At 32.6% G+C, this 18,155-nt stretch overlaps 1 protein-coding gene across 1 annotated transcript; it reads left to right on the top strand.

Moving 5' to 3' along the window:
- Positions 1-354: 354 nt before the first annotated feature.
- Positions 355-9,154, top strand: LOC108766211 (uncharacterized). Its single transcript, XM_018515377.1, has 6 exons — positions 355-767; positions 2,943-2,988; positions 4,372-4,602; positions 4,730-7,610; positions 8,329-8,560; positions 8,735-9,154. The coding sequence occupies exons 1-6, from the start codon at positions 711-713 to the stop codon at positions 8,741-8,743; spliced, it is 3,456 nt and encodes a 1,151-aa protein (XP_018370879.1). The 5' UTR covers positions 355-710; the 3' UTR covers positions 8,744-9,154.
- The last annotated feature ends 9,001 nt before the right edge of the window (positions 9,155-18,155 follow it).

Raw genomic sequence — 18,155 nt, 5'->3', positions numbered from 1 at the left:
ACAAAGTTTTATACGTTGTATGTATAAAACAATCTTAGATTAGATTAGCTGAAGGATTATATGAACAAAAAATGTTGTTTTCTTAGAATTAAGCTTGGATATTTAATATAAAAAATTAGTTAGAAAATTTGTACGTATGGGGTGCGCGTGATATTGATGTAGTACTGTAAATTAAACTTTAGTCAATGACGCGTAAATCATAATATGTAAAATCTTACTGAATCGGTAATATAGACGGTTTTAGGATCCCCTTAATAGTATCCCATCGATGCAATAATGAATTTCTAGATGGCGTTAGTAATGGTGGTGCAAAAGTAATACATGAGAGTTTGCCTCCCCTGTTTTGCGCAATGATTAGGCGTTCCTCGGCATTTCTCGGCGCGCACGACGCGGCGGGCCGATACATTGTCAAGATGGAAGGCGCACGGGACTGACCCTCTCGCCTCTCGGCAGTATGGATTTCGCCGCGTGATTCGGTGCACACTGCACGCCTGCACGGTGCCGCAACGAGATTCCCGTCCTACCCGGCCGCGCCGCGGCACTCCGCACTGGCAGAGCGACAGAAGAGGGGCGGTACGGCTGGCCGGTCGACTGTCGACCGGGGACAAATGGTGTCGCGTCACGGGAGCGCGATCGTACGGTGCGATCGAACGCGGTAATGAGAGAGCTGTCACGGTGCAACGGCGCGGCAACGGAGCGAATCCTCCACAATGGTGGATAACAGTTGCATTATCGAGGGGAACGTCAAGTTTCGCGACGGCAAGAAGGTAAGTCTTCCGCATTCCACGTTTTCCGTTCAATCAATTCTCCTTCCCTTATCGAAGCGCACGCTGATCGCGCTCCATTTTTTTCTCCTCTCCCCCCCACGACTCGTGACAATCGCACGAATGCGTCCCCCGCGTGAATTCGCCTGTGATCCGCGACGTCCCCGACGCCTCTGGACGCCCCGCGCAGGGTGAGACGCATTGCGGAGGGGTAGGAGGGCTTTTCATCCCCTCGCATGCGAATTCGGGAAACGTGCGCCGGACGCGCGATGCTTATCGACGAGTCACCTGTGTGCACAACTCGCCTGGCGCACGATAAAAATTATGTAACGATTACGGGGGTGGTTTGCGTAGCGTGCGTATGTGTACTTTGCGCGACGCGCTAGCGGACCTACGTTAAGTTTCCGCGTTATACAGGCTGCCCCAGAAAAGATGTGCAACGTTTGCGGACTGGGGCTGCCGTGCTTAATTTTTAACACTAACGATTAACATTTCGAACATAGTAATTGTTTAATGTATTTCTTGCTATGCATGGTTATTTATTTGTAAAAATAAAAAGATGAACGGTTTTGCCGATTTATTCTATTCACATTTATTCATTTTTGTTATACAAATGCTAGGTATTGAATGGATAATTGTTATTAGGTGTAGATGTTAAATCTATTAGTTAAATGTTGGATCTATTAATACAAAAATAAAAAAAAGTTTTAATAAAGAATATAATAATTTTTTATGATCTTTTTTTCATATTTTTTCTGTTATTGCAAAATCTTCAAAAATATTAAGTTTATTAAATTTGTTGATTTAAATAAAGATGTTTTGTTGGAATGATGTGATTAAGTAAATAATTGTTATTGATTAAGTGCAGCTGCAATCTATTAGTTAGATGTTATATATATTTATTAAAACTAACAAAAATTTAAAAAAATATATATTTTAATGACGTAAATAATAAATTTTTGTAATACCATCTTTCATAATTTTTTCATAATTTTACTATCACTGTAAATCTTCAAAAATATTAAGTTCGTTAAGTTTATTGATTTAATAACGATGTTCTATAAGAATAATGTGTAATTCTTGAGACATGTTAGTCTAAACATTATCAGTGTAAATATGCCTATCATGCTATCATGTTATCAGAGACTTTTTATATTGGCAATAAGATTTTACTGTTTAATACGTATTTGATAAAATTTTTTGAGAATTATATTTCTATCTTTTCTACGAGAAAAACTTTAGTTAAATATTTTGTGTAAAATATATTATGTAAATATGTATATTTAAATATTTTTTGTTTTTAATTTTTTATTTTTACTTATTAAATTATTTATTAAAGTATTAATCGTTGTTGTTATTTATGTTTGTACCCTGCAATATTTTTTTAAGATATTTGGTTTAAAGTATATCTGAAGCGACTTTTGAGAAAGAAATTGTTTAATAATAGGGCTGTAGGGAGTAGCTAATCCAAGTCTATAAAAAGCTTATTCTCGTTTGCTAATAAGAGGGTGATACAGCAAGATACTTGAGAATGTAGGAGCCTCTTCTACTTTGATCATGATGCACTACGTGAAAAAGTTCACTTCGTGAATTTCATGCAATTTCGTGTAATTTTTATCACATCCGTGCTTGATAAAAATTACAAAATGCAAAATAATATGTTTATAGATTGAAAAGAAAGAATTTTCTGTTATAAAGTTTAATATTATAAATATAATAGAATCAAATTAAATATATAGTTAAAGTTGAAATTATTATTTGAAAATATAATATATTTAAATTATAATATATATTTTCATCTCATTTTTTATTTTAAATAAATAAAAAATAAATTGTATTATTATTTAAAAACAGATTTATCTTCTTTTATGATTATTATATTTGAAATTTTTATTACCAGATTACTTATTATTGCATTATATAAATGCATAAATGACTAAATATATTGTATACAATAAAACAAACATTTAATATTTTGTTTAAATAAAATCCTAAACTTATATTTATAGGGTTTTTGAACATATTTATTGCAGCTTTGTGTATTTTACACTTATGTATTAATTTAATACATGCGGTAAAAAAAGAAATCAAAATTTTATTTAAAAATATATATAATTATTTTGAAATATTTTGTATTATATACAATTGTATGTGTGAACAATATCATTTATTTTACAGTGGAAGTCAAGATGGTGCGTTATGCGGAAATTATCGCCAGTAGCAGGTAAAGTCTCACACTTGTTTTTAAACAACGCAATTGCTAACAATAGTCTTATTGTTTTGTCGTTTATTTGCCTTAAACGAGTTAATAATAATCTGTTTAATTAATGAGACTTTGATAAGATTGCGTTAATGGTATTCATATGGAGATTTATGTTGCATTATGGTTGCATTACGTTGTGAGTGAAAGAAGGGAAATGAAGAGAGCAATAAGATAATAAACAGGAAACATTATACTCTCCTAAAGCGTTTTTACGTTTTGCTTCTACTATCATGTTGATACGAGCGGTATCGCAATTTGCATAATAGACCCCCTCTTATCTTTGCTATGTTGTCTGCTTGGCAAACTGTGCGGAATGGATTATACCTGTTTTTACACGATGTTCTTTGTTTGGTTTTATGGTCGAGAAAATTTTCGAATTTACTGTAGAATAAATACCGTTTTGGTTCGTTACAAGTTAACGTGTTTATAAAAATAAATTATAACAGAATGCTGTTATCCCCCCCCCCACCCCCCTTTTTTTTAGATAAACCAAATTGATTTAAATTCATGCAATAAAATTATATTAATTGATTCCATTTTATATGATATAGTAACACACAATGTTGTGAATATACATATATTTATAATAAAACGTATCATATTTTATAACAAAGTTTGATTTCGTATAATTAAACTGGTTAATTAAAAGCTTCAATTTAAAATATTGTTGGCATAATAGTTTCATATCTATTTGTTTAACATTAATTGTAGCAGCTGGATGACCGATTTTTGCATTTCGTTAGAAAATTGGTGGAATTTGTCACCGAAAAATTAATTAGTTCCACGTCTCACTCCCTATGAAGGACCCTTCCTGCTTGTTATCAGTACAAAGGACCCCACCTTTGGACCTTCCTAGGGTGACAGCTGGCACATCTGTTGCTGCCTAAAGCAACAAAAAAGTTTCCAAGAACGGCTTTGCTCCTGGCAATAACCATTAATACATGATCCCTGTAACTTGAGGATATTTTTGAACTAAGAATCCAAGCACTTCATAAATTTTCCTTAGGCGGGACTTAACGAGGAAAACGTAAACACATGACGAAATTGATTTCGAGATATGTATTGTTAAATGTTTCTGTAAATGGGAATGCGTTTTTTTGTCTTTAATATTTACCAGGAAATAATATTTATTTCTATTAAAACGTTGTGTGTGTGTGTGTGTAAATTTATATATATTAATAAAAATATCAAACATTAGTTGTTTCATATGTATATTTCTTATATACACATTTCACATAAGAAAATTGTTGTGTAATTTATTTAAGAAAAGGAATGAGCAAAAGAAATTCTATGTAACGTTAAAATAGATGCAAAGTAAATGAATATTCCTTTTTTTATTAACAGATTGCTTGCATTTGCAACTTTATGGGGACAGTAAGGATCGTTACAAGCAAGGCCAAACAAAAGCGTCCCTAAGCTTGCAACACTTTTTGGGAGTGGAGAGTGGTTTCACACTCGACAAAGAATCCAATACGATTGCTATAATTTGCCAAGACGTGACAGTCGTTCTCGCATTTGATACGCGAGAGCGATTGATACAGTGGCAAGTTAAGATCTCGAACAATTTAGGTGAAGGTAAGCTATCGCGAAAGAAAGATAGCGAAAAGCATTATATGTATTATAAAATACGCAAAATACTATGCAAAATTCTGAGATAAAAATTATTGTCTTATATATTTAATTAGTCAATTTTTCTCAACAGATCAGCAATTTTTGATACTCATCTCCTCGGTACCATCAAAAGCGAAATTCACTAATGGACCAGCGCATTTGCATATTCAGGACCGTCGTTTCTGTATCACCATCGGCGTGCCTCCTCGACTCGTCGGTATCTGGGAAATTGCGCATCTCCGACGATACGGCGTGGTCGAAGGCAGATTTTGTTTTGAGGGCGGTTCGAGATGCGGTCGGGGGGAGGGACTGCACGTTCTAATAACCGATCAAGGGGACGACATAGTCAAGACGTTGCATTTGGCGGCCGAGGGAAAACTTACTACGAAAAAGCGATCGCCGCTTGGTAGAGAACTGTCGACGCAGGACAGTCCAGGGCGACGCCAGTGTTCTCGCGCTGAGACTAGAGCCAGCGATTTCTTCTCTTCGGTCGTGTACTCAACGACATATGAGGAACACTGCGACAGCTGCAAGAATGAGAGCTCACCGTATTGGTCATCCGCGGAGAGTAGACAGCAGACGGAGCTTGACGGCGATTACAGCTGCAGAGACACGATGTCCATTTCAGAGTTACCTGATCAGCAGCCTGGTGGCGAGTGGCGTAGTTGTTCGCTCACTCGTCAAGGTGCAACGGGCCTCGAGAGATGCGCAAGTTGCATTAGTAAACTCGGTACTGTTTCGAAATCATCAACCTTAATCACCACGGCTACTATAAGCGGCATAAGCAGTCCCGCTGCGAGCACGTTGAACAATTTATGCCACTTGCAGCCTCGTACTTTCGATCGGCTTTCTTTGTCGTCCTACAGCAGCAGCAGTCATGAGAGCGATTATTCTAGCTCGCAACAAATCGAGTGCCAGTGTGCGCAATCGAAAACCGCCCAGTCTCAAACGGCACAAACGACGACGACGGCTCGTCAAATGTCACCGAGCCCGAGCACGTTACCGCCGAGACCGCCGAAACCGTCCCAACCACCTTCACTGCCAACAACTAGCCAGTCTGTCATTGCCAAGAAACCTAAAAAACCACCAATGCCACTGCCTGCCGAACAGCAAATCTGTGTGCACGCTCGAAAACCTCAACAATCTCAACAACCAACTCAGCAGGTTCAGCAACAACCTCAACAACAATCCCAACAACCTCAACAACAATCCCAACAACCCGTAGCACGCGGTGCTGCGGGACCTTACGAGAACTACGACATTCCGAAAACAATTCTCGGACATCATATGCTATTGGAACAAGGTCCGCAACCGGAACAGTATTACGATACACCAAGGAAAATAAAGGAATGTCTCACACTGCCGAAAACTTATCCTAATTACGACACACCTCAGGTGCCGCAGGCTGTGGTCCTGCAAGGATGTGGATGTCCTGCGAAACTTACAGTACAGTCACCTAGATCTTCGGGATGTCCTTGTCACAATGTTATGAGCTGGGCCGGCTTTGTCCTACCTTACTGCCGACGCGGTGCGGGAATTGAACCTACCGGTGTCACGGTTCATCCCGTAAAGCTCTCAGGTGAGGGCAAAATGCCGGTGGTAAATGCTAGTGGAGAAGTTGCTATTTACGCAACAGCCAAAAGAGTCAATAAAAATGATTCAACTGATGAGAAAGCTACGGAGAACTGCGGCTGCGCCGCGGAAAATAAATTGAACAATTACGAAAACGTCGAACCGGTAATAGACACGCAACCGGAAGCAAAGCAAGCGAATTATGTGAATATTGATTTTACTCAATCATTGGAACATTATGAGAACAGCAAGGATGTTTTAACGAAGAGTAGTATCTCGCAGGAAGAGATTGAGAAATTCGCGAATCAATTGAAAGAACCAGTGCCCGAAGCGCCGAGTGATAATGCTTCGAAGATTTGCGAGAAATGCGGTCACGCGAAGGAAAAGGAAAACGACTACTTGATCATGGATCCGGACAAACAAACTCCGAAGAAATCGTTCCCCGCTTATTTACCGATGCAACCGGCTCACAACGCTTGTTCAAAGGAGATTTTATCAAGACTTTGCAGTGGTATCAAGAGCTCCAGCAATCCGACGTTATCGGGATCCACGTTGCTCGAGGTGAATAAGAAGCGTTCTGACTCGGAGTATCGAGTGCCAGGATCGGCAATGTTGTCCAGCCCGTACCTCAGGCGTCGTTATCTGGACGTGGGTAACGTTGCGGAGTCCGGTGGTAGCATAGGTATACTTCTCAGGAAACGATCTTATTCTGCGGAATCCGCACATTACCTGGACGACGAGAGCCACACTTTTCCGTCCACGCTTACTATCCACAAGTGCTCGAGCGAAGCGGATAAAAATTCTTTGATAACCGGCGAGTCGCACAACTCATGCAACTCCGAAAGCAAGATCAGTAGTAATCACGACAATGGGCAGATATTGACAGTCGCGTCTCAGCCGTCGTTTATTAAAATCCGACGCTCATCGTCCGTACCATCCAAGACCGGGCATAATAGAGATTCCTCGAGCAGCAACGATTCTGGCGTCTCCACCGGTTCCCTGAGTCATCGAACAGCAGAGTTTGTGGAGTTTGAGTTATCATTGGCGGCACCCGCCGCCTCGGCAGTAAAGCAGAATATGTTATCTGTCTGCAGCAAAAGCCCACCGCCCATATGCTATCACAGCAGCCTGCCGAGGAAGTCTAAGTCCAGCGATCCTCTCCGTGAAATTTCCTTCCAGTTCCAAAAGATCAAGATACCAACGAAATCTTCATCCGCGGAGGCCGATATACCCACGTGTTTACCGAAGACCACGAAGGGCTTCAACAGCCCTGGTGAAGTTTCCAATGCACCTTATATCGATTCACGAAGTACTAGCAGCGGTACCTCCGACATGTCAGATTACATCGAAACTTTGTCGTTGTCCTCACACTCTTCGTCCGATACGCCTGACAGCCTTAGGTAGGCTCTTATATATAGCTGCAACTCTTGCAGAAGTTCTATTGTCTTATAACTTCTTAATTTATATACAACTCCATTAAAATACATAAAGTTATATAGAATGTTTTATAATTTCTGAAATATACAGAGTGCCCGGTAATTATTGATGAAGCGCATTGACGAAGATGCAAGTAGAGCAGGCCAAACTGAAGAAAAAAGCTGTTTTGTGATTTTCGCAATAATTAATGAGAAATTAATTTATAATGATTTGCTATTCAGTTTGCATTCACGCAATTCAGCGATAAGAGATCAACGTTTACGGTTGCTAGGCGCGCGACGAAACTTGAGAGGAGCAATTTGTAAATAATAATGTGCTGCTCGCCCTGCTTTTAATAAAGCGCTTCTCTTACTACAACTTGCCGAGAACTTGGATGCTATAATCACTGATTAGCGGATCTGTATAAATTAATTTCTCATTAATTATTGCGAAAATCGCAGACTTCTATTTAGTTTTGGCCGCTCTTATCTGCATACAAGAAACTTTGTCAATAATTATACTTTGTATAATATTCTGAAATATATAATATTTTTGAATTTTATTTTTATAAATTCTTTTTCGTATACAAATTCTATTAATTTACTTTTCAAAGTGAAAAACTTATTTATTTTAAAACTTTATTTTTTTCTATTTATGACTATTTGTGTAACTAACACAAAACAATCATATACCTATATATAGATTAGGAGGCAGAACGGTAGCAACGACTCTTCGACCTCGTAGCGGAAAGGAGTACTATAAGATTGATCGGAGTATCTTGGTGGAACAGGGACGGATTCTCACGACGGCATCTGCTAATTATGCAAATATCACTCCAGTGTTAGAAAAGAGCGAGTCGCCGTCACCTGGTTATATGAGTAGTTCACCCTTTGAGCAACCACAACCCACTCGTGAGCATTTTCTATTCCCCGAAGTAAGTATATGAGAAAATAGATTATGTCTAAACTAATCGAGATATATGACATCATATTCTGATAATAGTTTAAATATCTTGACATGGCAGAAATAATTAATGATTAGAAATGTTATTGTCTTATTCAGTAGTTTTTGATGTATAATAATTAATGTCATATTTTTCTTTTTGTAGGAAGCTTGAATAATATTGTTTGGGAAAAAGAATTAAAAACTTCAAGTTCCTAGGAATTCCAAACAAAATGAGTAAGAATATTCACAGTAGAAATTATAATTGGGGCATTGTGACTATTTACACTATACGCGGATATCTGGGGTTACTTACAAGCACACTTTCGAAATCATTAGATATGTACCAATATATACATAGTATAGTACGCCAAATAATCAAAAATTTATAATTCTTAAGAACACGAAGGCGCTCTTTAATCAGATTCGGACATTCGTTTCATTGATGTTTTTGTAAAGTCTTCCTCTAAAGAGCACAATCATAATCTTAAAAAATGTAAAAAAAAAAGAAACATCAATCTAAAAAAATCTAGGTACTAGCGTATAGTTGAAATAACGTCAGTAATCAAACACTTCCTACAACGACTCAAACAATTTCTAAAATATGCTCAATAAGAAACTAATAGTTTGTATAGTAAGAATCCTGCCCTAGGGTAAAAAGATGCAGCTTATACTTTATATGGGTATATCGGTTTTTAAATACTTTCTTATTTTGTATGAGTATACTTCTATATAGACTATTGTACAGTCATCTTTGAAAAAATTGAGATTAATAACTCTTAGAATTTCAAATCAGAATTCTTAAAATTTTATGAATTAATAAATTAAGGTGTTTAGATCGTATCCCTTTTCGATTCTACAATTTGAAAAAAACATTGAACGCTAGTTTATATCTCTTTTTAAACTTCAAGAACAAATTGGAGGCGTATAAAATAGGGATGGTTCCAATGTGATAACTTTGTAAAGTATTGAAAATATCACAATTGCAGTTGATTATCTGTTCTCTATGAAGTTTTAAGAATTCATATTTGGAGAATACCGTTAGAGACCGTTTGTTTGTACTGATTGAAAAAAATATCTATCCACATTCTATACAACCAAAAACATGCACTGAATGTAGTCAGTTGCATAACATTCACAGGGTTTTCATACTTAAAGTTACTTTTTAAAGATTAAGATAAAATGTTACAGCCTTTAATGGTCTTCTTTCTAACGGAACAAACACGGTGTGCGTAAATACCATAGTTTCTGGGCAATCAAAGACGATACTATATATAGATTATATAAACAAGTATTTCTGAATAAGATTTACAAAATGTGTAAAGCTCGAGTTTCAAAACTTCGATAGTCATCAAAGAACATTTCCAATTTTTACTGCAACATTTTTTAAAATCATTTATCTCTTACGTTTTAAGTATTTTTACTAAATCTTTTTGATATCATTTATTGTTGCATTGTACTTAATATAATTCCTACTTAAATATTTAATTGTGATTAGTGTGTGTTGTACACACGTTTCCACAAAGCGTTTACCAAAAATTATTTATTCTAACGGTGCATATTCTATTATTTAATATATTAGGAACAAACACTTATTAAATTAAGTAATATATTTACAACGATTATTTTAAGTCTAAAACTATATATAATATTCTATTTCTAATATCTTTCTTTAAAAATATAAATATGCATACATGAGCACATTTATTTTGTGCTTTTTCTATTTTTATTTCTTTTTATTATTCTACTTTCACGAGAGGAGATTACAAATTTATGAGAAGGAATATAATTCATATGATATTGCACATACAGTAAATATATCATGCTGAGGAAGTTAGCATAATAGTGATATTAAAACGCAATAATAAAATCTTAGAGTTATACATAAGACCGATATAATCAATGCACAGAATTCTGTTTTATATCTATTATACATTATTATATTACCTGGCAAGTAAATCAAACTAATGTTTATGATAAAAATCATAGATGTTGCCATCAATAATCAATGCAGATTTGTAAGCATTGAACTTGCGGGACAATACATATTGTAAGATGTGCTATAGATTGCAACAGCATTAATAGCTTCATATCACAAAACGATGTCTTTTGATGATTAAGAGAATAGAAAAGAATTTAATTTTTATTTTCTTAGATATTAGATATTTTCAAGAATTTTTTATGTGATGCAAAGTTGTCTTGCTGTTGCATTCTTATCATATCTTGTTATATCATTCCTTAACTAACGTATGGAATTGTTTTTCCATTAGGCCAAACTTTAACACATCATTGTTTTGTACACGAGAGAATATTTTTTATTCTTAAAACTTTATCCGCTTGTGTTCTATATAATACACTGTTATCATAGCATTAAATCCGTAAAGTCTATTGCAATATGCATTAATTTAGATTGAAGACATAATGTTCTTTTACAATGTGTAAAGATATACATGCAACTGATTTTATATAAATTATAAAAGTATTAAAGAGTAGTATTATTACAAGACTGAGAAATAGTGCGGTAATGAGTGGTAGGAAATATCTACAGCGCTAGAATGTATAATTTATATGTACAGGCCTATGCACAATTGGAAATGATCATTTGTAAAATTTTTAGTTCCTCTGTCTATTGAGCATTTCGCAGAAAAGTTAATATTATTATATCTATTGAACATGCAAATGAAAATATTCTCTTTTGCTCTTTTTTTTTTGCTTAAAGTGTATAGAAATTATACAATATAGTTAACTGCATCAAATAGAGTAGAAGCCTTAACGAAATACTGTATACAAAAGCGATTTATAGAAAGTGATACTAAGACACATTAAATTAAAATGAAGTTTGCGTATATCGGATAGATATTTTACGCAAATATAATGATACGTAAAACAATTGAATTTATATTCCTCTTTATCTGGATTTCTACGTCCCCAGGAAATTCATAAATTGTAATATCTTCAAAAAAATTTATAAGGTAGAAAACCATCATATACCATGATCTGTGTATACGTTCGCGTGCACAAACATAAAACAAAAGTGAAATTGCATGCATTTGAACAAGAGAATGTATTGAGTGCAAAATTTTTTTACATATGTAATTTTATTGCATGACTGATTTTATTTCTTTTCTCTTTCTTGTTACTTTCCTATAGATTTTTTAAATATCATTCGTGTATTAATATACATATATGTATATACATATAAGTTAAAGTCAAATTTATATTTTAAAATTTTTAATTAATGATCAATTAACTTAAATATTTTTCTGTCTTAAGTATCATACGTGTGAAGTAGAAAGTCACTCATATAAATACATGCTAGTCAGGAATCAAGTACTGTATTGTAGTCATTATATATTTTTACTGCAAAGAAATTGTATATTATACGTAGCTTGAAAAGTAAGCACATGTCTACTGATTTATTTCATTCTTAGGATTATTTTTTAGTTTGAAAGAATTATGGACCAAGTATTCATTAATCTTAATGAAAATGGAGAGAAAAATATTGTCATATATTTTATATTGATATATAACTTTCAAGAGTAATAGTATAATAAGAGCAGATGCTTTTAAGTTGAACCGAAACATTCGTCCTATTATACTTTTTTAAATAATTGTGTTATTAATTAAATTTCGCGCCAGCTCTCAGTAATCCTATTTTATACTATATATTGAACGAATTTTATTATTCTATTCGCTCTTATCACAAATCTGTCTTGATTATACAATACTAAAAAATTGCAACATTTTTATTGCTATTTTTGTCTTGTGAGCGTTTCGTAGTTTTATTTAAAATAAACACGTCAAGTACATTTATAAAATATTTTACGTGAATATTTATAAAATAAATTACATGTGCTAGCTTTTAAGCTCAAAAAACCATATCTAAGAATTTACTAATAATGCATATTAATTAATTATATATAATTGTATATATATAATTAGTCAATAAGTATATACATACATATATATATATATATATAAACTAGAAATAAGTTTCAAAGGGTATTATCAATGCTCTATTCGTAATCGTTGTACATAGTTTTGGTGTAGCCTTAGCATATTTTATTTTGTGATTCAAGAATGTAGACATCGTAAAGCGAATTTCAATTGTACATACTATGTATCACGACGAAATGCGCTCAAAATATCTTCAAACAATTTTATAAATAATTGAAATAATAGCGATTTAGTTACTCTATGAGTACATTTTATAATGTATTGGAATAAGCACTTAATTCGATTTAAGAATATACAGTTTCGAAATTGTATATCTATGATGTTGAAGATACTTCGTATATTTTTTATTTTGATATTTTCGTTCATGTCTCACACCGCTTTATCACTTGTAACAGTATATGTTAGAAATTAAGACTGGCTACTTTTTATTTCGTATGCTATTGGTGTTGAAAAGAGCCGTTTTCAATTGTTGTTTAAGAGCTGATTCAAATTATTCTATGTTTAATCGCCAATTTTTATATCTGAAAAATTAGTTATTTTAAACGATCTTATTTGGCCTTCTGCAATAATATATATCTATAATTAGAGAAAGAGAGATTAGATAATAGAATCACAATCGAAAAGCGAACAAAATCTATTTCTTCTGGTAATCTGTTCTACAATAAAATTTGCTTCGTGCTTTAATAATACGAAGTAAGTGTCAACACCTGTTGGTGCTATCGCATTGCATGTCCGTTTTACGAAAAAGAAATAAGATAATATTTAGAGAAATTTTATATAAGAGAATGAAAAATCGTCCATCAAAAACTAATTTTTCCCCTTTTATATGATACAAAGTCTTAAAAAGGTGTGTACTGATAGCAAAATTTTACTTGACTTGTAAAGTTTTTTTTTTATGAAACTTACGTAGGTAATTTAGATTTTATTTTTTAAATTATTTACAACGAAGAGAAGGCAAGGCTCAAAAAGAGCTTGTTATTTGGGAAGAAAAATAAATCCATATAAATATGGATATTTTAAAACGTCAAAATAAATTTTTATTGCTATTTGTATACACTTTTTACTTATATCTTATATAGAAAAAGATTCACGGTATAATATGTAGAACAGGTATTGTATTCTAAAACACTTTCAGATGACTGGTGAAACTTTAACTCTGTTATCGAGAGATTGAAAAGTATATAAAAGCCATCTTATTTTCTGAAATCATTATAAATGAAATTGTGTGTATGTATCACTAGGCCATCCCATCAGATCGTAAGAAGAGTAATAAAATATAATAAGTAACGGAGCTTATGCATTAAATCGTCGAACGCATTTCACGAAGAAGGTTATTTACTTCGAACTTTTGTAATCGCGATAAGAAGATAAGCGGAGGAAAGGTCAAACGAATTAATTAAATTATTATAGTACGCCGTAAATAAATTATTAAAACTCGTACAGTTTGTAGTAGCTGAAATCATTGATTTACTAAGAAAGTAGAAGAAATAAAGAACTTAAAAAATAACTTTGTGCTCTTGTTATTTTCGCAAACCTATCTAGACAAACATTAGAATATTAAGTAAAATGCAAATCAATGATGAAGAAAACCGAAAGGTTCGCGAATGACTTCTTTCTTTCAAAACATTATCCAAAATATACTATGCTTTTTTATACCTTTTGCAAACAAATTCTAACTATTGACGTTATTAAAGTAATTATTATATACCAACTTGAAAAGCTGAATGATTTTATAAAATTTTCTTTAAATATTTACTACGCCTTAATTTTCCTTATGTATTTCTACAAAGGATTCAACAATAAACAATTTTAGAATATTATATATCGATTGACTTACTTAAACGAATATAATAAGATTTTATTCGGACCGACAAGAATTAAACACTTAGGCCCGTATTCAGAACGCGCTTTTATTGATAAAAGCGCACTTTTATCTCTGAAATTCTATAATATGCGTGACGTAAAGTATAGTATGTTAGCGTGCTAACATCGTTGTAAGCGCGTTCTGAATACGGGCCTTAGTATAAGCATATTTAGGCCTATGACTGTAAAAGCTAGATCTTTTTTGCCTAAATAATTCCCAGTGAATTATCTATATCCTATATATGTACATGCACGCCGAAATTTTTCCGGACTTTCGCAATTAAACTACTGCAATAATATCACAAGTTAAATTAAAATTGACAATGTGCTAAAAAACTTAAATAAATTTATTGCGAAAAATATTACCTCGTCCGGGACTTGAACCTGGACCTTTTGTAGTCCGTACGAGCGTCCTAAGGTAATATTTTTCGCAATAAATTTATTTAAGGTTTTTAGCACATTGTCAATTTTAATTTAACTTGTGATATTATTGTAGTAGTTTAATTGCGTTAAAGTCCGGAAAAATTTCGGCGCGCAGTTTGAATAACTACGAAAATATGATATATATGCATGTACATATATAGGATATAGATAATTCACTAGGAATTATTTAGGCAAAAAAGATCTAGCTTTGACCGTCATAGGCCTGAATATGCTTATACTTAGTGTTTACTTAAACAAAGTTCTGCACATCGAAGTGCGATACTGGACAATTCCGCGAAATGTTTTTATATTGATAAGACTATTAATGCACAACGTGCAACGGATAAAAAATGTATCATGCTATCTTTATTGGACGCAAACGAATTCTTAAATTTTATTAATTTGTAAAATTTAATAAATTTTGTTTCTAATCACAAGAAATGATACGAATGATAATTATGAAAAAAAAAACAATTTCACAGCAATATATTTTATTAGATAATAAAAAAACATATATTTAAATTTATGAACTATATAGCGTAATAAATCGTGATTATAATACTGTTTGATAAGCCAATTGTTAAAGATATTTATTATCGGATGTTTTGTGACAGTCGATAATGTTTTTAACCGAGAATTTTTGTACTTTATCGATGATAAAATGACAAAAATTAAAGATGAAAAAACTGTTGAAGAAATTGTTTGTAACAGAATAAATCTTTCATAAGAGTATAAATAAATAAACGGTCTGTAAATTTGATATTCAACAATACGTTTTATTTTATTAATGATATAGTATTCATCACGGTAACATTGACAAATATTAATCTATATAGCTCCAACCTTTATTTCTCCAACATTAACTATATTTTTATTACAGATATACTTCACAAAAATACAATTTTAATTATTTCTTATTTTTATAAGAGTAGTATGAGTAATAAAAATATCGTTTCACAAATATTCGATTCCGTATGTTCGTTAATGTAACATGAATAATTCTTCTTTTATTAAATAACTTTTTTGTCATCACAGTTTTTATCTTTTCTAATACACAACGCTTGAAATAAAACAATTTACATAGTTAATTAAAGAAAAAATGTCGCGCTTATTTATCTAAATATATGTATATAAGCATATTAAAATAATATATGTGTGTGTGTGTGTGTGTGTTGTGTGTGTGTGTGTGTGGGGGGGGGTGTAATGAACGCGTATTACATTTTTAAATAAATTACTCTTATTTGTACGGAAATAATTTAACAATGCGTAAACTTTTGCTACTTATACTTCTCTTTGTTTTCTGGCATAAAAGTTATAATCTGTAACTTCACATCTTTGTACAAAAATAAATAATAGCATTTCAGCAAGTTGAAGACAAAATATGTACTTATACACATTTTGATCTTATATCATGCAAATCTGTCTAAATTGTAAGTTTCTCTTAGATTAACATTTTTTCTTAATAGCAAATGCGTTGGCTTCGCGTATAAATAGATCGAATAAGGAATCAGAGAGCAAACTAGACTGGAAAAAATATGTTAAGCATATGAGAGAGTACATATGCGCGCTATTATCGGTTATTACATCGATTATTACATTGGTGTTCTATATAATCGTCGATATTACATGTTGTCTTCTATTATTGAAACTGAATCATATGTTATATACTGTCGCTACTTAGTCGTGCAGAAAAGACGTAGTATATATTGTTGATGGTTCATCAAAATTATTCAATATTTATGGCCATAAGATATAATATGTGTATAATATCAAAATAATTCGTTTCAAAAAAGTAATGTGTTTATACTTCAAACATTTTCGGCACTTTACTATTATATAATTTATTTATACATCTTGTAATATTTGTACGAATTAAATAGAAATTAGAATATCATAATAAATTTTGCATATGAAGCTAATTTTGTAACTACTTTACATTTGCACATAAAAAAAATCACAAAAGATAGTCGAAAAGGAAGAAGTCTTATAACAGTAGATATACAACAGAAATTATATAGCACATAATAAAACAAATATGTTACTGGAAGAACTTAATCCTAAAATGTGAACTCTTATTACTACATTATTAAATGTATTAACGAAACAAAATACGCAAAATTGAACTTTTAAATTCGTATTTTTTGCTGTTGCATAATATGTATAACCAAGATTGCTCTAAATTAATTAATAAAATTAATGGCACTTGCATTGTAAAGCTCACATAATACAATGTATGTTTCTTAACGGTATAAACGTAGATTTTGAACGATTCTAATATCAAAAGTTGTATAATATTCTATAATGCAATCAAGAAGAACCGAATTAGTATTTAAAGCACTTTTGGTATTAGTATCGTGTCATTGATTAATACATGCAGATCGAAGTGAAGAATCACCATTGAGCAGGAATAAATGAATAATTATACTTTGTTATATGTGTATGTGGGAAGACTGCAGCAAATAATGCACACAAGTATGCATGTGCTTACACAGCAGAAAAATATATGGAATACGACAAGATGTCGAAGAGCAGGCGCACACGAATTGCCAAACGGGCAATGTTTTTTATGGATCAATAAGGACTCGGCTGTTATGATTATCAAGTCTTTAGTTTTACCGTTAACGAAGTAGCTTTGGTTTCCTCTTTGGCAAAGGTTACCATGATGTTTGCAATATTTAGTAACTAGGTATTTTTCTCTGTGGTGTAGGAAAGCGATCGACAACAAAGGTCAGAGTTATGAAACGCTGTTGGAGAATAGTACTGGCTTCAACAATCCAAACAACATAAAATATCTGTGCGACTTAATCGGTCTCGGACAAGGAAATCACTCCAATATGGTTGGATTGAGGTAAACACATAGCCAAAAATTTATATATTTAAATAAATACACACACACACACACACACATCTATATATGTATGTATACAAAATATATTAAGAAAGGTATAAGTGATTAAATTTTCTTGAAGAAAACATCAAATTCTTTAAATTACAAAATTGGAATATTTTATGTTAAACAAATCATTAATTATAAAGTTTTGACTGTTTAAGAAATACTGCTGTTTAAAAGAAGAATAAAGTTATCTATTATCATTTATCACATCCAAAAGAATAATTTGCAAATTTACTTGTAAAATCAACCACGAGAAATAATTATAATTACAATTACTACGAACTTAATTATCAAATCCCAATTTTGATCTCAAATCCTGCAATAATTATTTTATATGTACTTTTTTTAAGATATTTTATATATACAAATACACACATAATGTCTCTTCAAAACTTTGTACATTACACATTACATATTAATGATTCTCTCTCTCTCTCTCTCTCTCTCTCTC

Source organism: Trachymyrmex cornetzi, unplaced genomic scaffold, assembly GCF_001594075.2.
Source record: "Trachymyrmex cornetzi isolate Tcor2-1 unplaced genomic scaffold, Tcor1.1 scaffold117, whole genome shotgun sequence".
Taxonomy (NCBI): Eukaryota; Metazoa; Arthropoda; class Insecta; order Hymenoptera; family Formicidae; genus Trachymyrmex; species Trachymyrmex cornetzi.
This window is presented reverse-complemented; position numbering and strand designations above follow the sequence as displayed.